Source organism: Bos javanicus, chromosome 1 (assembly GCF_032452875.1).
Source record: "Bos javanicus breed banteng chromosome 1, ARS-OSU_banteng_1.0, whole genome shotgun sequence".
In the NCBI taxonomy this organism is placed as follows: Eukaryota; Metazoa; Chordata; class Mammalia; order Artiodactyla; family Bovidae; genus Bos; species Bos javanicus.
In genome coordinates, this window is record NC_083868.1 from 80,304,242 (window position 1) to 80,327,920 (window position 23,679).

At 47.7% G+C, this 23,679-nt stretch overlaps 2 protein-coding genes across 4 annotated transcripts in view; one reads left to right on the forward strand and one right to left on the reverse strand.

The window, feature by feature from the left end:
- MASP1 (MBL associated serine protease 1) overlaps nt 1-10,308 on the forward strand; it is a 67,989-nt gene extending 57,681 nt beyond the window's left edge. Inside the window, exons 12-17 of one of the 3 annotated variants that reach the window (XR_009735720.1) lie at nt 1,108-1,221; nt 2,104-2,289; nt 4,078-4,145; nt 6,512-6,611; nt 7,071-7,789; nt 7,839-10,308. Coding sequence is in view for 2 of the 3 variants with exons in the window: in XM_061413276.1 (XP_061269260.1) it covers nt 1,108-1,221; nt 2,104-2,289; nt 4,078-4,145; nt 6,512-6,611; nt 7,071-7,261 (659 nt within the window). In the remaining variant the exon portion in view is untranslated. Of the gene's footprint in view, nt 1-1,107; nt 1,222-2,103; nt 2,290-4,077; nt 4,146-4,581; nt 6,470-6,511; nt 6,612-7,070; nt 7,790-7,838 lie in introns of those variants that run through there. The other 2 variants (XM_061413276.1, XM_061413278.1) reach the window with 2 other exon arrangements.
- Nucleotides 10,309-17,257: 6,949 nt separating this feature from the next.
- On the reverse strand, nt 17,258-21,822 carry RTP1 (receptor transporter protein 1). The gene is made up of 2 exons (XM_061413280.1): nt 21,224-21,822; nt 17,258-19,178 (listed from the first exon to the last, which is right to left on the reverse strand). The coding sequence occupies exons 1-2, from the start codon at nt 21,493-21,495 to the stop codon at nt 18,659-18,661; spliced, it is 792 nt and encodes a 263-aa protein (XP_061269264.1). The 5' UTR covers nt 21,496-21,822; the 3' UTR covers nt 17,258-18,658.
- Nucleotides 21,823-23,679: the final 1,857 nt, after the last annotated feature.

The window sequence follows — 23,679 nt, forward strand, 5'->3', positions numbered from 1 at the left end:
AGGATGGCCTGTGTAGGGCACTATCTGGAAGCCAGTAGCCAGAGCACATGGCTGCCCCTGAGAGAGTCAGGAACCTGCACAGAAAGGGACCTCTGCCCGCAACTCTGAACTCTGCTATGATACCCACACTCCAAAGCCCTGGTACCTTTCTTTCTGTTTGGCTCATCCCAGTATGTCTCTGGGCTCAGCTATTTACGGGTTTGTCACCTGATTCACCTTGGGGATGAACCAAGCCCTGATCCTATATTAAGCAAAGAGCAGGAATATGTCCAGCAAGGGAAAAAGAGCCAAGATACAAGAGATGTGCTAGGCTGATCATCAGGAGACCCACGGTCAGCCCTGGTCCTGCCCTAGACATCCCCGCTCCCCTCAGGCCTCAGAATCCATGTCTATAAAATGAGAAGTTTGGGTCAGAGCAGTGGTTCCCAGCCTTCGTGACAGCAGAACTTTGGGGGCACTTTTAAAATGTGTTTGTACCTGGGCCTCACTCCACGACTTAGATGGTCTGGCTCAAGCCCAGACATTGTCTGGGGAGGATTTCTTTGTTTGTTTTTAATTCCCCACATGATTCTATTATAAATGTGTACTCACATTTGAGAAGAATCATGTGCAACAATATTTTTCAAACTTTAATACGCCTAGAAGTTACTTGAAGTTCTTTTTAAGATTCTCAGATTTTACTACTGAGTACAGATTCTGATTCAGTAGACCTGTGTGGGGGCCTGAGAGTCTGCATTTCCAAGAAGCTCCCAGGTGAGGCTGAGGCCGCTAGTCCAGGGACCGCACCTTGAGCAGCAAGGCCCAAGGGGCAACCGGTGAGCAAGACTATGGACGCCTTGGGCTGTCTGGAGCTTGCCAACCCCATGCATTTAAGGGAAACCTGGAATCGTTTTTAAAATGTTCAGTGTTGACCTAGATTGGGGAAGTAGATGAAATCACAGATTCAACTCCTCATCTTCAGATTAAGATCAATGAGTTTCTGCCCTGGGGGCTGTGAAATGCAAGGGAGTAGGGTGCTGTGGAGAGGGGTCTGAAGCCCTCAGCTTGAGGTAGTGGGACGCAAGGTGGGGCCATGAGGACAGGGTGTGTTCACAATTCTGTTCTCAGGCTCCAAATGGATTGTGACTGCGGCTCACTGTCTCCATGAAGTGCCGGATTCAGAGGACGTAACTCTCCGTGATTTGGACTTGCTCAGCCCCTCTGCCTTCAAAATCATCATGGGTGAGTGTGGGCCAAGCTGATTCCTGAATCCAGCTGTGGGTCTGGGGATGGGGTGTATCTACTCACTCAGTCATCAGGGAGGGAGTCATTGGAAATGAAGGACAAGCCAGGACAGGAGTCCAGGGACCTGCCCAAGTCCTGGATCACAGTCGAAGCCCAAGGCAGTGATTCTTGGATGTTAGGACCATGAGCAGATCATTGAAGGTGAGGCCTTATATTTTATAATAAAGACTCCCATCTGGATAACTTCCAAAGATGTCTCAGGCTTCTATGAATCCGTGGTTTCAAGTGATTCATACACAAACAATCCAAGCTTCCCTTCTCCTTTGTAAACTGGCTGATGGAGTTCAGTTCACCACATATTTATGTCCTGACATTATGTCAGATCTAAAGACACAAGTTCCTGCCCACAAGGACTGATAGTCTAATAAAGGAATAAAATATGAGCACAAAGCCCTCTAATAAAATGCAGGAAGCAGTAAGTTCTGTAGGAGAGGAACAGGGGGAGTTCATAGGGAAGAGATTCCTAACTGAAGCGTCTAACTCAAGAATCTCCGAGGTTTCACGGAGGAGGCAACACATTACCTGGGTACAGAAGGGTGACTATGGTTTGGACATATGGTAATGGGCCCTGGAATGAGTATTAATTACAAGGCGATGGGATCAGATCAGATTATGAAGAAAGATAGAGGTTCGAGCCCAGGACAATATGTGGGGAAAGGCAAATGGGGAGGGATGGCTTAAAACAGGTACGTGAAGGGCACTGTAAGGGTTAGGGCTGGAAGCATGGGCTGCATGGCAGGGGCTGGCAGGGAACAAGGTGGGACTTTATCCTCCAAGCTTCCTATGCCCTCATGCCTCACATGCCTTCTTCTTGCCCAGGCAAGCTTCGGAGGACCCAGTCAGATGAGAATGAACAGAGTCTCAGTGTCAAACAACTCTTCTTCCATCCCCTGTATAACCCCAACACGTACGAGAATGACGTTGCTCTGTTGGAGCTGTCGAGGGGCCCGGTGCTAAATGACTTTGTGATGCCCATCTGTCTACCCCAGAGGCCACCGGAGGAAGGTACCGCACCCACCTGATTCCACCTCGGCAGAGCCTCCATGGAGGCTTTTACTCCAGCGCTGGTCAGGCTTCAGTGCCAGCTGAGTCAGCTGACTGTGTCTGCCTGATTCCTCAGCCGCCTTCCCTAAAACAGCTAAGCCAAAACAAGTTTCAAGGCGGTGCACAAAAGCAGGCAGGCTTGGTCAGTATTTCAAGCAAGTATCCGTCAGGGTCCAGACAGGAAAACAGAAACCAGACTAGTTACTGTAACAAAAAGAATTTAATACAGGGTATTGGAGGGCTGGAGAAGTAAAGCGGGATGCTGAGATCAGAGAGAGAGCACTTGCAGGGAGGAACTGCCAGTCCTGGGGGTGGAGAAACAAAGGGAAGAGGTTGGAGTTACAGAGCCTGGAAGTTTAGGCAGGGGCTCTGTGAAGTAGGAACTCAGACTCTGCAGAAGAGGCCCTGTGCTGACGGTGCCGGGAAGCAACCGCCACTGCTGGGGTGGGGAGCCATCACTAGGGTGATGCCATCGGGAACAGCAGGGCTTCCTGGAACTGCCCCCTGTTTTCAGGAATGTTCCTGATAAAATGGATCTGCCATTCCAGAGTCTCATTCGCAGCATCACAAAGCAGAGTATAAAAGGGTACGCTGGAGCTGAGAGATAATGACTTAATCGCTAACACAGGCTCAACTCTCCAGGCTGCCATCTCCTAGCTGGACAACCTTGAAGAAGTTGCCTAACTTCAAGCCCCTTCCCTTTACACTAGGAATAATAAATACCCCGTGGGTGGTTGTGATGTTTCAGTGAAATAATAATCAAACATATTCAGCATAGACTGAGAGTCCAACTCAGGGAAGTTGGTTTTTGTTTCATCCTGTTCTAAATTCAGTGGTGCCATGTCACAGCTAACCTTCTTTAGTTTAACGAAGTTATTTTTAAAAAAATGACTGAATGGAATATGAGAAGTATTGAGGGGAAGTGAGCCCACAGGAAAGGCTCTGATGCATCAGATACCATGTGTCTGCCATGTACCACTTGATTTACATTAATTAATTTACGTGCTACTTATAAAAGCCTTGTGAAGTAGTATTGTAGTCCCATTTTCAGGTGAGAAAACTGAGGCTTGGCAAAGGGAAGTGCTTTACCCGAGGTTCAGCTTGTAAGAAGTAGATCTGGGGCTGGAATTCAGATCTTCCAACTTAAGGCCCAGAGCTGTTTTCAGTATCCAGGCTCTTTTCAAATGATGAAACAAGTAAGTGCTCTATCAGTGCCCAGCCCATGTTCACATTGCCTCAAGATTTGCCAACCTTACAGACTTCTAGAACATCAGAGCTAGGAGGGGTTTTAGAGGTACCGAGTCCGACCTCTTCGTTTTATGGATGAGAAAACTAAGGATCAGAAGGGGAGGGAGCACATCCTGTTGTGGGCTAGGCTGGACTTTGTATTTATTCAGTTATTGATTGAGCATCTACTCTGTGTCAGCCCTGCTGTAGGCATAAGGATACAGCCCTGAATAAGGCAGATGAGATTACTGCTCTCACGGAGCTGAGGTTCCAAGCTAGTTGGGAGTGGGAGAGAACAGACAACTAAACACATAAACCAGCTAACATCTCATAGAAACAAATGCCCAAACCACTGTCTCAGGTAAGCTCCAGCCCAAGTCTTCCTCCTCACCATGCTGGCATTTTCTCAGGGGGAACACTCAGTGCTTCCTCCACATGCAGGGGATGAGGGGGTTGCAAGGTGCCACCCTCCAGAAACCTGCAGACAGCCTGTCCGCTCTCACTGTGTCTTCTCTCCTCCAGGGGCCGTGGTCATCGTCAGTGGTTGGGGGAAGCAGTTCTTGCAAAGGTTCCCAGAGACCCTGATGGAGGTGAAGTTCAATATATACCCTTCAGAGGGTGACACTTGTGCCCCACATTGGGCATTTCTGAGCCCCAGTGTCTCTCAGGGGTTTGGAGGTTTGGACTGGGGATGAGTGAGACAGGTACGAAGGGACCAGACTCACCTTCAAAGTTAAGTGAGATTGAATCCCAACTAGTTTGATCTATTTGTTCTACATGTCATAAGACTCTAGTCTGTAAACATTGTTTAGTGTTTCTGTAGCTTATTAAAAGCTCAATTTATGGAAACACTTCCAGAAAAACAGCAGGTTTGGACACCCTAAAAGGTGATCCATCTGTATACATCAGGAAGACTCACATAGCAGTAACCAAGAATGGGTCAAGGGATGGGCCCTGAGAGCCACAGTCCTTGCAGCAATGAACTTGACTATGGCATTTGAAAGTTTACATTTCTCATCATTTCAGAAAAGAACACTGAACCAGGAGTAAGAAGCCACACTTCCAAGTACCAGCCCCTAGTAACCTACTGGGTGATCTTAAACAAGTCATCTTGCCTCTGGACTGCAGTGTCGTTTCTCAAGCTGCAAAGCCACCAGCAACACTAGATGTCCTCCAAGAGCTGTCTGGCTTGGACATTACCAGGTTCTACGAGAGCCACGGCTAGTTTCTAAACTGTTCAATGTACATTATTTTAACCACACTTTAAATTTTGGGGTTTGCAACAACCATTTACCCCTTCAATCATTCACTCTTGAGTGTTTATTCAGTGCCTCTTCCCAGGGGGCATTAGTGGTAAAAAGCTCACCTGCCAATGCAGGAGACATAACAGACGTGGGTTCAATCCCTGGATTGGGATGATCCCCTGAAGAAGGAAATGACAACCGTGGAGAATTCCATGGACAGAAGAGCCTGGTGGGCTACAGTCCATGGGGTCGCAGAGTCAGACACGACTGACATTGTATTAACGACTTTGTATTGTATTAACTACTAAGTATGCAGGGGGATAAGAGGACAGATCTGGCCCCTTGTCTTCTTGGCTTATAGGGACAGACAGAAAGTATTCATCAGTGTGATCATCGGAATGAGGAAGAGGTGCAGGATGCTTCAGAATATATAACCAGGCTCTGACTTTGTCTTGGGAGTGCAGAAGGCCAGAGGAAGTGACAGTTAAGCGATGTAATGAGTGGTGGATAGAGGTTAGTCAGACACTCGATGGTTTGCTGAGGACAGGTGCTTGTACCACCCTGCCTGGCTTCCCCTCCCCCACCTCTCTGGGAAGGCCATGCCTCAGAGGGACGTGGATACCTCTGGTACCCTCCCAGCAAGGGCCAATAGAATTTGTGCTTTGTGGGAGATGTGACTCATTCAGTTCTTGGTTTGGCTGAATGAGACTCATGCGATTCCTCTTTTTATTCTAGGCACCCACTCCAACATTTACCCTCAAGCTGAATCAAGGGCAATAAGAAACGCAATACCTTACCTTTATGTATCTATGCATCATCTCAATTCAAAATAACATTTCCTGAGTAGTGACCATGTTCCAAGCTATATAAGATAGAAATGTGCAACATACAGTCTGAGGGTATGGAAACTCAAACCATGGTGAGGGAGAACATAAGTGAAGTTTGCTGCAAGGTGAGCCTCACGAACCTCTATGCGAGTGTGTGTGTGGCTCAGTCATGTCTGACTCTTTGCGATCCCCACGGACTCCACTGTCCATGGAATTTTCCAGGCAAGAACACTGGAGTTGGTTGCCATTTCCTACTCCAGAGAATCTTCCCAACTCAGAGATTGAAACTGCATCTCTTGCGCCTCCTGCAGTGGCAGACAGATCCCTTATACTGCGCTGCCTGGGAAGCCCACACCACCCACTGTGTATGCAGGGTTTGTAGTTCACAGAGCATCTGCTCGTTCAACTCCTCTCTTCGTAACAACTCCATTTAATTAGCATGTCAAATATTATGATTCCCATTTTTCAGATGAGGAAACAGAGTCTCAGAAATCTGAAAAAACAGTGAAGGCTACATGTCCCACATCCCACAACCAGTAATGTTAAGGGTGGGGAAAAGAAGACTGCCCATAGGTTTTGCATATGCTGATGTGTTTGAAATAATGCATATGCTAAGCAAAATTATCTCCATTTGACAGATGAGAAAACTGAGGTGCAGAGGGGGCAAATGACATGTGCAAGGTCACACCACAGGTTCATGACTAAGACTGTACCAGAACACAGACCTGCTGGTTCTGCGTTCAGTACCTGTACCAGAGGGCAGTTTCTGAGGCGAGGTCTAAGGCAGACCCAGGTTTGTCCAGGAAGGAGACAGAGCGGGGGATGGGGTGTCAGAAGAGCAGGGCTCAGCCAGGGTTGGGGACTGACAACGGTCTTGTGTTCCAGATCGAAATCCCAATTGTTGACCACCACATCTGTCGGGAGGCCTATGCTCCACTGAAGAAAAAAGTGACCAGAGACATGATCTGTGCTGGGGAGAAGGAAGGTGAGTCAAGACGCCTGCCTACAGCAGGGCGCCACCAGCCAGGGCGGGGCACCACGCCCAGCAAAGGTGGCCCTGCAGACCTTGGAGCTGGCAGGTTGAACAGCAGAGGAAGGGGAGGAACGAGGCTGGGGACGGGGAGGAAGATCATGAGAGGAAAGATTCCACTGGAGAAGTTACATCAGAGAAAAGTGTGCCAAGTAAGGGATTTCCATACTTCCCTTCTTCCAGCCCAGGTTTCCCCCTATGTAACCGAGAGTCCTGAACCTACGCTTTCTAAAATCACAGAGGTAGGAGGAGGCCTGACTACAACCCTCAGAGCCCAAGTTTCAGTCCAACGGTCTGCTGCGCCCCCTGGTGTCCAATTCTCTGAACTACATGTCAGTCGTAGGGAGAGGGAGGGCCCTCTGGATTTGGGTCTAGGGAAGGAGTCACTTTAACCCGGGTCACTTCTTCCTCTAGGGGGCAGGGATGCCTGTGCGGGTGACTCTGGAGGGCCCATGGTGACACTGGATACACAGAGAGGCCAGTGGTACCTGGTGGGCACGGTGTCCTGGGGCGTGGACTGCGGAAAGAAGGACCGCTACGGAGTGTATTCGTACATCTTCCACAACAAGGACTGGATCCGGAGGGTCACCGGCATGAGCAATTGAGTTCAGTTCCTCACCCTCTGCCTCACCTGCCCATGGTCAGTCAGCACCAGAGGATAATTATCTGATGCCAGACGGCCCTCACCCTACACGCACCTCATTCAGCCCACCTATTACTGGCCAATTAAGGGGGCATCTCAGCCATCTTCTCACTCTCCTTAAAGAAGCAGAGTAGCAGAGTGATCAGAACCCAGGTTGTATCGCCTACTAGCTTTGCAACACTGGACAGGTGACTTCACCTCTTTGAGCCTCAGTTTCTTCATCCCTGTGATGGAAATGGCCTACCTTACCTGCTCAGAAACATATGATGAAGATCAAATTTATTTCATAGCACTTAGCGACTTCACTTTCACCTTCCACTTTCACGCATTGGAGAAGGAAATGGCAACCCACTCCAGTGTTCTTGCCTGGAGAATCCCAGGGACGGCGGGGCCTGGTGGGCTGCCGTCTAAGGGGTCGCACAGAGTCGGACATGACTGACTCGACTTAGCAGCAGCAGCAGCAGCACAATGCAGGTATAAATGTGACTTAGTGGAAGGCTGGTGTGTCTACCAGCAGCAGCAGCAGCAGCACAATGCAGGTATAAATGTGACTTAGTGGAAGGCTGGTGTGTCTACCAGGCACACTGCATTCGCTTATAAATCCTGGCTGGGCCTTAGGGTTGAGCAAGTGTGTACCTGTCCCCTCAACCTTGACCATAGCCTTCGCCTGCCCCCAAATGCGCTATGCTTCTTTGCTGCCACGCATTCCCCAACCCCAGTTCCCACCCCTCTCCATGAAAAGGTAAAAGAGACAGTCTGAGTCTCTGCAGGTCCCATAGTGATGCACTTATGACTGAGCTGGATACCGAACTGTGAGAGTGCCTGAGAGAAGCAGAGACAGGGAGAGGGGAGACTGGGAACCAGCTCGCCCCCAGCTCCCTGTGACTCTATGCAAGTCCCTTCCCCTCATCCCAACAAAGACCCTCCCAGTTCTGACAGTCAAGGATCCAACAAAGCCATTTCTCCCTGATGAGATGAGTTAAAGCCAAAATTACCAAAAGGTCAAAAAGGGCCAATGGAGCTTTGAAGTGAAAGTGTTAGTCGTTCAGTCATGTCCAACTCATCGTGACCCCATGTGCTCCAGGCAAGAATACTGGAGTGGATAGCCATTCCCTTCTCCAGGGGATCTTCCTGACCCAGGAACTGAACCCGGGTCTCCTGCATTGCAGGCAGATTCTTTACCACTTGAGCCACCAGAACCCGTAGAGCTTTGATGCAGACCAAATCCTGCTGCTACTGCAACACCTACCCCGTGCACCACACCCTGGCTCCCCAGGATGTAGCCCAGGCAGAGTGCAAGCCTAGGGGCCTTTTCTTATTCCTAAGCAGAGCCTCTGTTCTAGGTGCCCACTTCCTTTTCTTCCTGGGAACCTGGCATGTGGTGGGTCCTGGGAGGCCAGACTCAGGCCCCTGTACTCTCGCTCCCTGTGTCCACAGCTGATCCCAAGCACCGTTCCCCTGGTTCCTCACCCCTGTTCCTCAGCCAGAACACCCCAGCCCTGCAGGGTCATAAAATCTTCCCAAGCAGAATGCCTCTTCCCTTCAGGAGCCACCTTCTCTCTCAGGAAGATTCCAGGGTCCTCCTCCCCTCCAGAACTCTGAGATGTGAGCCCTTCAAGGGATCAGAAGCTCCAAGTCCTGTCTTCTGTTCTGTCTTCAATTCTGTTCCAAAATTGGTCTTCATGGGAGATTTCAGTCCTTGACCTGCACTGCAGCCGCCAGAATCATTCAAGGTCTCTTGCCGAAAGAAGATACTGGGAATGAGAACTTATGAACACTAAGCCCTAGGCTGACCACTCAGGGACAGCAATTTACAGCCAGTTTTTGATTCTCTGAGCAGGGCATTCTACCTCTCTGTGCCCTGCTGTTTGTTCTCTACAAAGAAGGCGGCCTTCATACTCAGTCCCACCAGACATTTGTCAAGCAAACTGGAGCTCTATTTTAGATACCAAAGAAGAATCACAATGCAAAGTTTTGGAACTACCTAAAGCATTCCAAACATCATGCCTGCTCATTTCACAGCACTGCCTGAGTGTCCCTCCCTGTGCCAGGCTGTCATGACTGCTATGGGTACCACCATGATGAAGGGAACATGATTCATACTTTCCAGGAGCTCCTGCACAAAGAACTGACACCTACACAAGTATCCACCATAACAGAATGAACCCTACTGCGTGCTATGTGTCAGAACAGCACAGATGTAAAAGAAAGGCCATTCCTGTATGCAGGCATTGGAGGAGGGGACACCAGGAAAGCATCTCAGAGGAGACGGTGTTGGAATTGGCCTTGAAGAAGGTGGGCATTTCTACAGGTAAGACAAAAGGAGGCCTTCTAGACACAACAATAAGAGCACATGTCCATTCTTCTCTCATAAAAATGACGTGTCCAGCAGACCAGTGCTCTGACTCTGGAATCAGAGTCAATATCTAGAAGAACTTTTCTCCTTAAATTCAGGCAATTCTGGGACTTGAAGCAGCCTCGAGATTTGTGTACAAATGCCAATTTCTGGCTGGATGAGTTTATCCTGTTTATTCCAATTGCAACTTCATCCTTATCTAAGCGATGTCTAGATGTGCTGCTGGACTTTACCTTACCCTTGATCTATGAGCATTTACTAGATATGCCAGCCCCTGCACTGCTGCTAAGGTCCAAGAAACCCAAATGTCTCACAGGGTTGTAGAAGCAGAGGGTTGGAGGGTCTGTTAGGACCATATTGTCTAACTCTGTGACCTCATTCTTGAGCATATCTAAAGATATGACACTAGCTACCTCCAAATATAGCCAATTTCAACGTCAAAATGACTATCTCTTAGAGAGGTCTCTCTTCTATGCAACCACAATTCACCTCCCAGAGAATAGTTAGTATATCTAAAGCTAGGATTCTGTACCATGGAATGTTGTTATTAGCAACACTGATCATGCCCAATTTCATCAGAAACAGAAACTGTTGCTCTACAACATGTGTAGCTGTAACTGCACATTTTTTCCAATAAACATCTGTATTGAGTCAAAGCATCCTATTTGGCTTGTATGTTTTTCATGGACTGATGGTTCTGGTGAGTTGCATTGTCATTTATCAACAGTTCTCTGTATCCAGTTAGGATCCCTGTACCATGAAGAGAGAGAGAGAGATTCTGATGGGAAAATCAAATCATTGATACCAAAGCACTTCTTAGGCTTCTCAGGTCAGTTCTGATGAAATACCTTATTCTTTTGTTCCTGTAAGTTATCAAAATATTCCAGGAAGACCATCTTTCAATATCCAAGTTACATTTCTTGATTCATCCACACCTAGAATAGAAAAAACATTTTTTTTTTTTTTTGATCATGTGTTCAATTGTTTGGTTCAGAGACTATGGCACCAGGTTGATGAGTAGCCTATTCTGAATTGGAGTACGTACTTTCCTTCTGCAATGAATTAAACTTATTACCAGGTGACAGAATCAAAGAATCAGCACCACCAAGAAGTCCTTAAGTAAAGGTAAGCAAGAATCAGGGAAGGAAAATCTATAGCCTCTTGCAGCAGAAACAGTAGCCAATCTGGGTCTAGAGTGAGTCTTGAAATCAAGAGACTTAGGTTGTAATCCAAGCATTGGTTGACTTCTTTATTCACTTAATTTTCCCATCTACAAACTGGCAGAAAAATCTTTGCCCTACCCTTGTCTGAGGGTTGTGCTATCAGATGAATTAACATACAGGAAAAAAATTTGGAAACTAAATTAGATCAATATAAATAGTTCTATGGGAGATTATAACACTTTGGAGTATTTCCCAAGCTTGGGTCTTCAACTCAGGTCACACATCTGGTGGGAGGCAGAGGCGAGGCAGACACCCTCCTGCTCTGGCCCTAGATCCAGAACTACTCTGACTCAGCAGCAGCACCATCACTAAGACATTCCGCTTTAGTGTTTTCCTGGAAAGAACCGTGTTCTTTTACTTTGCAAACTGAAGAAGAAAGCATCCCAGTCTCTGAACCAAACAACTGAACAATGGACAATAGGATATGAAAAAGCAGGGAGATGAAAGGGTAGTGAACGGGGAAGACTGAGAGGCCCATTGTCCCTGGAGAGCCAGAGAAATCAGGAGAAAAAAGATCACCTTCAGGAAGTCCCAACTGGGATGCTTAGCGTGGTTTGGGGAATTTGAGGATTGTAGACCAAGGAGAGACGTGATCGGCTATATCTTTCAAAATCAAGTTTACTGCAGAGAGTAAACTGAGGGAGAAGAACCTAAAGATAAGGAGACTCAATATGGCTTCTGAACAACAGGCGAGGGACCCCCTGGCCCTGAACAAGGGCAGGCTGAGGAGAGGGAGGAGAGGAACCCGCTTCCAGGGGCTCTGAGGACCTAGGGCTGGGCCCTGAGAAGCCTGTTTAGAGAGGTTCAAACGTCTGTTCATGTGTGAGAGTGAATAAGTAGAGAGCACAGAGGGGAAAGAGCAGAGGCCAAAACCCAAAGGCAGTCATCGTTTTCAGGTCCCTGGATGTTCTGTGACCCTCCGGCATCAGCGCGGTCTCCAGAAAGAAAGCCAGGGCATTCTCTGAACTTGAGAGAGAGAGACAAACAGAGCCTTTGTGGCCCCCTCCTGTGTCTGGTATGTGCTGACCTTTTTTCAAGAAGATAAGGAAAATGTTTTTTGTATGCAAAAACACAGGCTCTGTTCTCAGCAATGAGCCTCTGATCACAGGAAAAAGAGCCAGGACCCTGCCAATATTTAGGCAAAGGCTCCACGGGAGGCCCCTGTGAGGAAGGGGCGTTAGGACAATACAGTGCTCTGACAAGGGGAAGATGTGCCAAGCTGGGCCTGTGCCCAGGGCAAGCGTGCAGAATGATGAACAGATTAGTGTGGGTGGGAACAGAACTCTTCCTCTAATATCCTTCAGTCCCAGGGGAAGACTCTGCAAAGTAACATGCCAATGGGCCAGCACCAAACAGAACAAGCCCCAGGCATACGAAAGGCACAGCAGAGAAGCAGTGCAGGCCCGGGGCTCTCAGAAATGCTGACCTACTTTAACAGTGAGGATTCTCGCCTCCCCCTGAGCTATTCATCCTATGCCACTATTCCATCTTGCCCATCTTCTGGCATTATCTGGCTTATTTAACCCAGGCCCACTAAACACTCACATGTGGCCCAGACCTGTTGACAGGATCCCAGACAATGGAATCTTTCCAAAAACAACTCCCTTTGGTCTGAGTTTGTATGCCCAAGGCCCAAATCCATGTTGGCAGTCTAGGCCTCCCATTATGTCTTTTTATTTCAGTGCATTTCAACATTATGAAATGCTTTTTAAAAAAAGAAAAAAACAGAGACACAAATCTGTGTCCAGCTCAGACCTGCCGAAACAACACACCCCACACGGAGGACGTGGGCAGGATTCCAATCTGAGGAGTAAGTTGGTGCCACTGGGAGAGAAGGCACTTTAGACTCATGGGAAGAGCCCTGGACCCTGACCCTGAAGACTTGGGCTCCAGAGCCAGCTCTGCCGCCTGATAGTTCCAAAAACTCAAGTGGTTCATGCTCTCTGTTCAGTTTCCACTGTCTCCGAGGGTGTCTCCTTTCCAGCCTCTATACTCAGACAGCCCCGGGACTCAGTCTCTGGGCCTCCTTTCTGGACTCTCAACTCTCACTCCCTCAGGGATCTCATCTAATCTCATGACATTTAATATGGTGGGAATGCTAATGACTTGACCTGCGTCTCTAGCTTGGTCCTTGCCTCGGAACCATAGGTATGGATATTCACCTGCCTTGGCGTTTCTTGTGTTCAATATCCAACAGGATGCCTTCAGCATCTCAACCTTCATGTGTCCACAGTCAAGCTCCTGATATGGCCCCCACATCGGTTCCTCACACAGCCTTCCCGTCTCAGAAAGCAGTAACTCTACTCTTCCAGATGACCTGACCCAAAATCTTAGGGTGTCTTTGACTCCCCTTTCTCTTAGACCCCACATCTGAGTCATCGACAAACCCTCTCAGCTCTACCTTAAAATATAGCCAGACTCAATCCCAGTTGCTGCCACCCTGTTACAGGCCCCCACCCTGGAACAGGCCACGATCCCCTCTTTGCTGGATTGTTGCACCAGCCTCCTGGCTAATCTTTCCTTTTTCATTGTTATCCCTCTGTGGTCATTCTCAACACAGTGACAGTAAACTGAATTACATCACCCTACTGCTCAAACCCTCCAATGGCATCTTATCTTGTTTAAGTTAAAAATCGATGTCCTGATAATGACCTATATGGATTCTATGCTCTGAATCCATCACCCCATTCCCACTTAGTAATGGCTACTAAGCCTGAACTGCATTCCAGCCACGTTGGCCTCCTCATGGTTCAGCATTCCAGGCTGCTCCCACCTCTGGGCCTTCATATGCCCTTCCCCTTCCCCTTACAGTTTCTTCATCTTTTTTTTTTTTTCCAAATGTCACCTCTTAGTGAGACCTTCCCTAGCTACCTAATCTAAAACTGTAACTCTGTCCCCTGCCCTTCCTGTCCCCCTTGCCTCTTTGATTCTTCTTAGTCCTTTAACTAGTGTACCACACAGCCTACTTATACTGTTTTCTGTCTAGTTCCTCTACTCTCCATAAAGTCAGTGATTTAGTCACTTTGCTCTTCCATGTATCCCAGCATCTAGAACAATGACTGGCACATAATATATACTCAACAAACATTCATTTAGTGAATGAATCTTGAAAATACTGAGTATTTTATTATGTCCTCAAAATAAAATTATAGGCCTATTAAGATGGAAGTGAAGAAAAACTATTGGGCTTATTTTAGAAGAGAGAGAATAAGACACAGGCTGAAATTTCATCACTACCACACAAGTATTTGTATAAGGTGACACCTTTCAAAATAACTACCTTTCAAAATGTGAATACCTTTAAAGAGAGGTTGAGTCAAAGTAAGACATATAACAGTTTGCTGCCAGAAAGGAAAGGAAGATGCTATGGGCATTCAGATGAGAAGGTCCAACTCCAAGCTGACCTAAGCAGACAGAAATCTTGGTGTAACAACTAGATGAACTATTAGAGGGATCAGGGTCAGGGCAGCATCCCAAATGCCTGAGGACAAAATAAGGCTAAACAGAAGTTTTTGAGTGATGTCAGAGCTAGTAGGGACTCTTCAGATCACCTTACCTTTTTACTTGATAAGTGAGGAAACTGAGAGCCAGGGAAGAGAAAAGACTAGGTCACCCAAGGTCAGCAGCCTAGATGCCTAGATAATGGCTAAGCCAGGGCTGAAACCCAGGTTTCCGGCTCTCAGGTCAATGAGTTTTCTATACCACCACCCACCCTCACAAGGTCCTGTCACAACAAAGCCATAAAATAGGCAGCTTTCATTCCCCTGACGCATGCAGCAGTACCCACGCAAATGCCGAAAACGTTCCCAAAGGACATTTCTTAGCTGGGAGTCCTACAGAGAACCAGAATGGGACTTGGAGAAGAACTAAATTCCTTCTTGGCTATTTCAGCCAATGGGAATGGAGCCCAGAAATCACTGGTGTTTTCTGTTTGGGGAGACTTTTTTAATAGCTATCTTTGAAGAATGAGGAGTGCTACCATGCTGCTGGAAAAATGAAGTCATTGCTTTGAGAGATATATGAGGAGAAGAAAAGAAATCATACTACATATATTAAAATAAACCAGTTTCCAACTCTTGGGCTGGGAAGTTAACTCTTGTTTTCCTAAATTATTTAGCAACATAACCAAAATCACAAAGAGGAAGAGCCCTTGAAGCCTCAAAGGGGAGGCTGCCAATTGAAAGGGAAAGGAGAAGAAAGATAAGGATGACTGTTTAATCTCATCAGAAAGAAGAGAATGAATATGGGGTTTGAATCTGGAATGTCGTAGATAATGTATTATTTATTCCTTATAATAGACATCCATGGCAAATCTATTATTCCCATTTTGATGAGGAGGAAAATGGGGCTCAAGGAGCTTAACTAATTGGCCCAAGGCCATGTCAAATACAAAGGCTGAGCATTGAAGAATTGATATCTTCTAACTGTGGTACTAGAGAAAACTCTTGAGAGTCCCTTGGACAACAAGGGGATCAAATCAGTAAATCTTAAAGGAAATCAACACTGAATATTCATTGGAAGTACTGATGCTGAAGCTGAAGCTCCAATACTTTGGCCACCTGATGTGAAGAGCCGACTCACTGGAAAAGACCCTGATGCAGGAGGAGAAGGGGGCAACAGAGAATGAGATGATCAGATGGCATCATTGACTCAATGACATGAGTTTGAGCAAACTCCAGGAGACAGTGAAGGACAGAGAAGGCTGGCATCCTGCAGTCCGTGGTGTCAAACAAGGCTTAGCAACTGGACAACAACAATACAGCTAGTAAGTAGCAGAACCAGGACTTAAGTGTTTCTTCCTCAGATTTCATGATCTTGCCTTACTCCAGAGTGTAACTTTGGTGCTTTCTCTAGGCTTCAGTTTCTTCTCCATAAAATAAGGGCACTTAATCAAGACACCTCTAATGTGTCTTATAGCTCTGACGGCCTATGGACTTACTAATGTTAGAAGTTGTCCTTAGTCGGTGATCTTCTGGAGCCCCCTCAAGAACCACAGGACTCTTGAGCCCCAAGAAGAGTGAGCTGATCCCCTGACCTGCTGAGTTTGAAGGAAGTGATCAAGGCAGCACTTCTTGCTGACCCTAACCAAGGATTGCAGCCTCTCCGACCCCAATTCAGTGTCTACAGTTCTCCTCCTGGCTTGAACATCAAGACAAATGCACAGAACCTCTACTGGGAGAGGCCTGGGATCCTGAAACATCCCTGAGGTGTGTATTTATAACACCTAGGGTACATCTAACAAGTTCATCATGTGGCATGTGGCCATGTTTGCAAAGAAAGAACTGTCCCTGAGAAGTCTTTGCTAAGACAAGGGCTAAGCTGTGAGCTAGCCTAGCAAGTATAAGGGACAATAAGGGAGACAGAGGAGGTGTTCATAGATTGTAGACATCTTCCTACAGAGCAGTAAGAAGCCTAATGCTTTAGCAAAGAGCTCTGGACTAAAACTAGGTGAGAGTTGGACTCCTTGCTCTGCCACTGCCTGACAGTGGAATCTGGAGTAACTTTGATCATGCTCTAGCATGCAGTATAGCTATAGGCCAGTATTAAATAATTGCAACAAAGTTTGACAAGCATCTGGCAAAGGTGACAGAGATTAAAAAATGGAGACTCTCAGAGCAAGATAAAGCCATGGTCACAGGTGGACAGGCAGGAGCAGGGAGGTTTGAGGGAGGGTTAAGTTCCCAGCAGGGAGGGGTAGTGAGTAGGGAAACTGTGCCCAAATCCTAAAGAATCCAAGCGAGTTCATCAAGGAAGATCTCAGGGCTTATAATCATAAGTCTGGGTACAGAAGAAAACCTATTCCTCAGGTAGGCAGCATTACCCCAGGCAACTCAGGTGGGCCACCTGGGGGTCTGATTCTAATTCAGATCCTCAAGTGCCACCCAGGAAGTCTGATTCTATGGGTCTGAGGTAGTGGCTGAGCACTGACATTTCTCTAAAAGCTCTCCAGGATTTCTAAACGACAGCCAAGTTTGAGAACATCTGCTGTAAGCAGAGATCTCTGAGAGACAGAGCCCATCCCTTAGTGGCCACTGCATCAAGCCTGGCCAGACAGAAGGTGCTCAGGTATGCTTCCTGGATAAAGGAAAGAATACTGTGTACGTGAAGCAGAGGAAGTCACCAGCCAGTTATTAGAATCAGAGCAAGGCCGAGAATAAGACTGATCTTATGCTGAGTCCTCCCCTGAATGACTTGCCAAGGGCTGCCTGCATCCCTCCTGATTATGTACATGATCGGCCCTGACCTGGAAGCTGGAGCCAGATCAAGTTTATGTGAGGACCCCAGAAAGGGGAGAGAAGGGATCAGGGTGTCCAACAGCCTATTACAGATCAAGGACACTGGTGAATCTCAAGCACACATTAATGACTACAAAGCCTGATTGAAGAAATCTCATCTTTATTAAAGTACCCTGCCTATATATAAATGGCCCTCCTCCTTCCACCACTACAGATGGTGGTGACTTTCTCTTAGAAAGGGGAGTGGTGAGGGAAGAAGAAGGAGTCGGTTATTAACAAAAGTGAGGTGAATGAGGACCATCAGAAATGAAGGTGGTTCCTACTTCTTGCACTCTGCCTCCCCCATACCTTATTCTACACCCCTACTGTCAGAAATCATCTCTCTCCCCTCTCCAAACCATATTGCATCCCATTTGAAAACTATCAGGATTCTTGCACCGACCTATGCACTTCTCTATGGGCAAAACCCTTTGCATCTTTAATGCTCCCTCTCTTACTAATGAACCCCCAACCCTGTAGTTCTGGGTGCACTGCTGACTTTGGTGAGAGGAACCAAGCCTGGCCAGTATGGGAAAGTCTCTCAACAAACAGCCCAGGAAGCCAGGTCTCTTTTCCTGTGTTCTGACCATCAGAACCGCTGAGAATCAGTTGCATTTGGTCCCTGAACTTTGCAGACTCTTCACTATAATGGAGACACACTGATTTGTTTCCTAGGAATTTTGTGCTTTACTTCTAACACTCTACCTTCTAAACCCCTGCTAAATTCTCTGATGGTCCATATGCAGCAGGTGGGAAGCCAAGAGCTATGGGACTCCACCCTAATCCCATGACTTCCCTGAATGGAGGGAAGCTGGAAACTGGGAGTGTGACCCTGACACACCCAGGAAAAAAGGGCAGCCTAGTGCCCCCACCTCTCTCTCTCTCTCTTTGAGAGGAACCTCTGCTGTTTGTGTGGAGACAGAGCTCTGGAAGAGACTCATACACTAGGCAGAGGCTAATTTAAGGCCGAAGCTCCGGATGTGGGCAATAATGAGGGGAAGGGGTAGGGTGAACCAGAAAGCAAGGGTGAGCTCATCACTGGAAAGGCCCTTTAAGATCACCTAGTCCTGTAACTTTCAAACTTTTTAAAACCAGTTGGACCTTTTCCCATCCAAAACTCTTAAATAAAACTCCATCTAACATGGAGCTGCTCTGATTAAAGCAAGAGGAGGAAACAGGAGTTGGGGATGGGGATGGGAGGTACGACCAGGGTGGGAAAGCCACTCTCTCAGTCTCCCTTCCAAATGCAAAAGTCCCTAAGGCACCATGCAGAGCATTGGGGCCCTGGGTCTCACTTTGAAAAGCCAATGATTAAACCCAAACCCTTAATTTTATAGATGGAAAAGCTGGGTGATTTGTGCAGGGTCCCTGTGGAGTCAGTGGTGGCACCAGAGCTAGAACTTAACCCCACTCCCAACCCAGGTCTCTCTTCACCCCCTCCCACCAGCTGGCTGGCCCCTCGGGCCTTGGGCCCCCAGCATCGCCCTGGGCCCAGCAAGGGAATCTTAGACGGAGCTGCGGAAGGAGAACTGCAGGTAGATGATCAGCAGCAGGACCGTGGCCCAAAACAAGCACCAGGGGATGGAGAAGAAATTGCAGCCAGAACCCTCCTCGGCCTGTGGCTTGGTGGGGCTGGGCGCCCGGGAGAAGGTATAGGTGGTCGCCTCCTCCTCCAGCAGCTTCTCGCTGGGCTTCCAGTGCACAATGCCCTCCTGGCAGGCCTCGCAGAACTCGCCGCGGTGCCGCCGGGTATCTTGGCGGCTGGCCACGTGGATGCGGTACTGGCCGCCGCGCTCTCCGTAGCACTGCTCGCGCAGGCTGGTGATGAGATTGTCCACGAGGCATTCGATGTTCTCCTCCAGCATGCTCGACTCGTCCAGCCGCGCCGTGCCGCACTCATAGCACAGCTGCTTGAAGACGCGCATGCGCACTGAGCCCGCCCGCTGGGCGCGGTCCAGGTACATGTGGAAGAGGATGACCAAGTGGGGCGACTGCCAGGTGTGCCAGCACCAGGAACAGTGGAACCTGCGGGGACGAGGAGAGGAGAGGACAGAGTGGAGACGGTGGAAACAGATTGCAGGAAGGAGGTATGGGGCAGGAGGCAGAGCTGGAAGGTGGAGGCGGTGTGTTTACGCCTCCCTGAGTTCATTAGCTTTCCCCAGGTGACTGCTCAGCCCGCCCTCTTGTGGACTCTTCTAGGACCAGAGACCCCACCTCAGGATGCGCTTGGGATCCAGCAGTGCTCAGCCATCTCGGGGCCCTTCTCTGTGCCCTGCAGAAGCCTCAGTGCCCTCCATCTCAATGCCCAAGGGCTTTGCCTCTAGGAGAGTGGCCCTGGGCAGCTTTCCTCACATGGAAAACGTGCACATTGTATGAAAGGAGTTCTTCCTGCTCAAATATCCTTTGAGTCTGATAGCACAGGGATGGCCCACATCACCTAGAAAACGCAAAATCCATCCACACGCTCTTACCTGTCAACACTGACTGTGAACAGGCTAGACCCAAATCAGGAGAAAATGACACCATTATCGCTTCTTAGCCTCTGGGCCAGTGCCAAGATTAATGTGTCTGAAGTCCTGGATATGGAGGCAATCTACACCCAGAGTGAGCTAACTGGAGCCAGCTGGGGCTCTCAGGCTGTCAGCTGGGTCCAGAGGAGACACCAGCCCTCCCCACTCAGCCCCACAAGCCCTGGGCCCTGTCAACGAGTGTCCAGTACTTTTGCATCTGTCCTGTCAGCTGGGTAAGGGGTTCCACATTTTCATTTTTTTATCTATTTTCTTTTACTCACATCCTTTGGGGACTGTTTCCCCTCTCTGAAACAAAACTACAAAACTTGGAATGGAAAATGTCAGAACTAGAGGGACCTTAGGAGTCACCTAGTTAGCCCTTTGTTTTACTCTGAGGCACAGAGAGTAAGGAAGCGGAACACACAGTGAGTTAGAGGCAGAGCTGGTATCCAACACATAACAGGTGCCCAGTAGATGTTTCTTGAATTAAACTGAGTGACTTGAACCAGGAAAAGTAGGAAGGAAGGCCTTGCTTCTGACCCCCAGGCTGCACCACTCAGCCTCCAAACCTTGTGCCCCAGCGGCAAGACTTTACATAATCTACCCACGGACAAGAGTGCTGGAAAGTCATCTTGGACATTATTGTAAGTACGAATCACTTAGGAACCTTGTTGAAATGCAGGTTCTGATTCAGTAGGTCTAGAATGGGACCCAAGATTCTGCATCTTTAACAAGTTCCAGGTGATGCCGATACTACTGTTCTCTCTTTCTTCCACCAAGTGGGGAAAGAGATCCAAGAAGGAAACTGGATTGTTCAAAGGCCATGAAGAGTAGAGCTAGTTTCCAACATACTTCATGTGTTCAGTATTTTATATTAAGTCAAGCTGAATTAAATAGATTGAAACTGAATTGGTCCAGGACCAGAACACAAATCTCTTGACCCACAAGCACGTCCCCCCTTCTCTTGGCTTTCAACCTTTTTAAGAGGTTGAAAGTGAATGTCGCTTAGTCATGTCCTACAACTCTTTGTGACGCCCTGGACTATACAGTCCATGGAATTCTCTAGGCCAGAATACTGGAGTGGGTAGCCTTTTCTTTTTCCAGGGGATCTTCCCAACCCAGGGATCAAACCCAGGTCTCCTGAATTGCAGGCAGAGTCTTTACCAGCTGAGCCATAAGGGAAGCCCAAGAATACTGGGGTGGGTAGCCTATCCCTTCTCCAGTGAATCCTCCCAACCCAGGAATCAAACCGGGGTCTCCTGCATTGCAGGTGGATTCTTTAAAACTGAGCTATCAAAGAGGTTATTAAATATAAAAATAGATAAAATATCAGCACTTAGAGCTATGACTCAGAGAGGGAAAGTTACCAGGTGCTCAGTGGAAGAACTGGGGTCAAACTCACATATCCCAACTCCCAGTTAGCTCCTCTTCCTCTGTCTCCCAGTCTACAGTGGCCTCACAGCAAAGCTGACCCTTAGCACATGGGTTCTCCACGTTTCTGTCTCTTCTGGAAAGGTATCCCCGGGGCTGCCTGCAGAGCCTGTTTCCTGGGCTACTTACCTGCCTGAAGCATGCAACTCCAGGTACTGCTTCCAGCCTGGAGCTAGCACATTGTGCTTGAGGTTGGGATCTATGATGAGGTCCCAGCTGTCCGCTGGCTTTGCCTCCTCCATCTTCTCATAGAAGATTTTCTTCCATTCATCTGTGGTCACACTTTTACACATGGTCTCGTCAGGGGCGAGGGAGGGCAAGCTCCACTTGAGTGAGAACACAGGGAGTGAGGGCAGGTGCAGGGCAGGGCAGCGCAGTCTCCACGGTCTAAAAATCCTCATCAGTAGGACCGGGAGGAAGCGGGACCCAGCTCCCTCCTTTGTCCGCAGTGGAACCTGTTTCCACGGCAACCAGGCAGGGAGCCAAGAGACAGAGGTTGAGAAGGAGGGAGTCTCTGAAGGGGTGTTTCAGGGCCCCAAACTGAGGCTGCGGAGGCAGAGTTTGTGAATCTAAGAGGCCTTAGACAGGGTGGGGGGCCTGAAAGGAGAGTGAGCTTCAGATCATCTCACTATGGCCTGCCAAGGGCATGCAGAGGCGAGGACCTGGGAAATGGCTCAGCTTTACCTTGCTGTCCCTGGAGGTATCATCAGCATCTGGCTGCTGTGGTAACCGTGATGCCTTTGGGAGCTAAAGAGAAATAAGGGATGGGAAGATGCAGACCTGTTAATAGATGCAGCAATAATAATAAACCCTTTCTCTGCACCCTCACCTGTCTTGCAACCAGCACTTTGCCATTTACAAAAACGATTGGAGGTCTCTTGACCCACAACTGTTATTGCCACTATACAGATCAGGAGACTGGGACTCACCTAGCATATAAATGGCAGAGCTCCTGGCAAAATCCAAGCTTTTGAGCCTGTACCAATCCATCAATTCGTTTGTCAAACATACCCATGTGCCAGGCTCTGTGTATGCCAGACAGTTGTACCAGTAACCAGAATGCAACAGAATCTGTGCTGTGACAGCCATGTAGAAGAGCAGCCACCTGTGCACAAAGGTGGGACCATTGCATCAGCCTGGCAGACGCAGAAAAGATAATCTTCAACTTGTTTATAGAAGCGGAACATAATACCCATGGGGAAAACAACCTTTACTATTGGTGCCTCTTTGGCTAATCTTTAATACATTTTCCTTTATAAAAGTCATACAGGTTTTTTATAGAAAAATTGGAAAATATAGATCAAACAAGGCAAAGATAAGATTCTTCCTAATACCCGTGCTCAAGATAGTCACTGTTAATATTATGATGTGCACACCCTGCCTGTTATTTTTCTGTACATGTACAAGTGTATATATATGTGTGTGTATGTGCATGTGTATGCATATATACACACATACATCATTAATATTATTCCATCTCAGAAGCTGCCTATATGCTGTTATATGGTTGAGCATAATTTATTTAAGAAACCCTCTTTGCAGGGGCATTAATTTTTCCCAACATTTCACAATTACACTCACTTCCTATTTGAATAAAGCTTATTGCTGAAGCTCACAGGCCTGCATTTCAGGCATGAGAGATGATGCTTCCTGCAGTTGGAAAACACGCTTGTGGCTCTACTCCTGTAGAAGCTTGATGTGGCTAGAACATAAGCAGGCTCTGCAACAGCATAACTTGTAGACCGCCTACAGATTCTGAAGCTTAAGGATGAAAAAGAAGGGCCTAAATCGCCTATGTGATACCCGAGACTGTCTTCCAAGTGATTCTTCTGCTTTTGCATGAATGCTTGATGCTTTGGCATCCTTTATTTTAGCCTCAGTTTATTCAGATAGGCAGTGGGATAATAACGAAGCAGTGTCTCTGGTGATTAAAAGCAGGAGCTCTGAAATTGCTTGCCTAGGTAGTTTTTTTCCTCTCTTTTTTTTTTTTTTTTTTGAATGCTCTTATATCCTCTTGGGTATCCTAATATATTTATATATATCATTTCAAAATGTATGTTGGTGTTTTATGTGAATACATTTTTAATTTGCATAGCAACAGCAATCACTCGCACATAAGCGAGGTATCAGGCATTTTCCTAAGTACTGTATATGTCTTAATTTATTTCATCTTAATAATAATCTCTATACAGAGGTAATATCAGCAGCTTCACCATTCCTGTGATGCCATAGACATTTGATGAGAGGCACCCAGGTTCAGCGGAGAAGGAAATGGTAACCCACTCCAGTACTCTTGCCTGGAAAATCCAGTGGGCGGAAGAGCCTGATAGGCTGCAGTTCATGGGGTCACAAAGAGTCTGACACAATTGAGTGACTTCACTTTCACTTTTCACTTTCATGCATTGGAGAAGGAAATGGCAACCCACTCCAGTGTTCTTGCCTGGAGAATCCCAGGGACAGCAGAGACTGGTGGGCTGCCATCTATGGGGTCACACAGAGTCAGGCCCAACTGAAGTGACTTAGCAGCAGCAGCAGCAGCAACCCAGGTTCAGTGTAGAGAACACTGAACTGGAAGGTGGAGATAT

Bases quoted from the DNA above. Each gene is read 5' to 3' on its own strand.
- RTP1 (XM_061413280.1), bottom strand. From the start codon at position 21,495: ATGAGGATTTTTAGACCGTGGAGACTGCGCTGCCCTGCCCTGCACCTG. The intron at 19,179-21,223 runs GTAAGTAGCCCA...TCGTCCCCGCAG, and splicing joins GAGTTGCATGCTTCAGGCAG to GTTCCACTGTTCCTGGTGCT.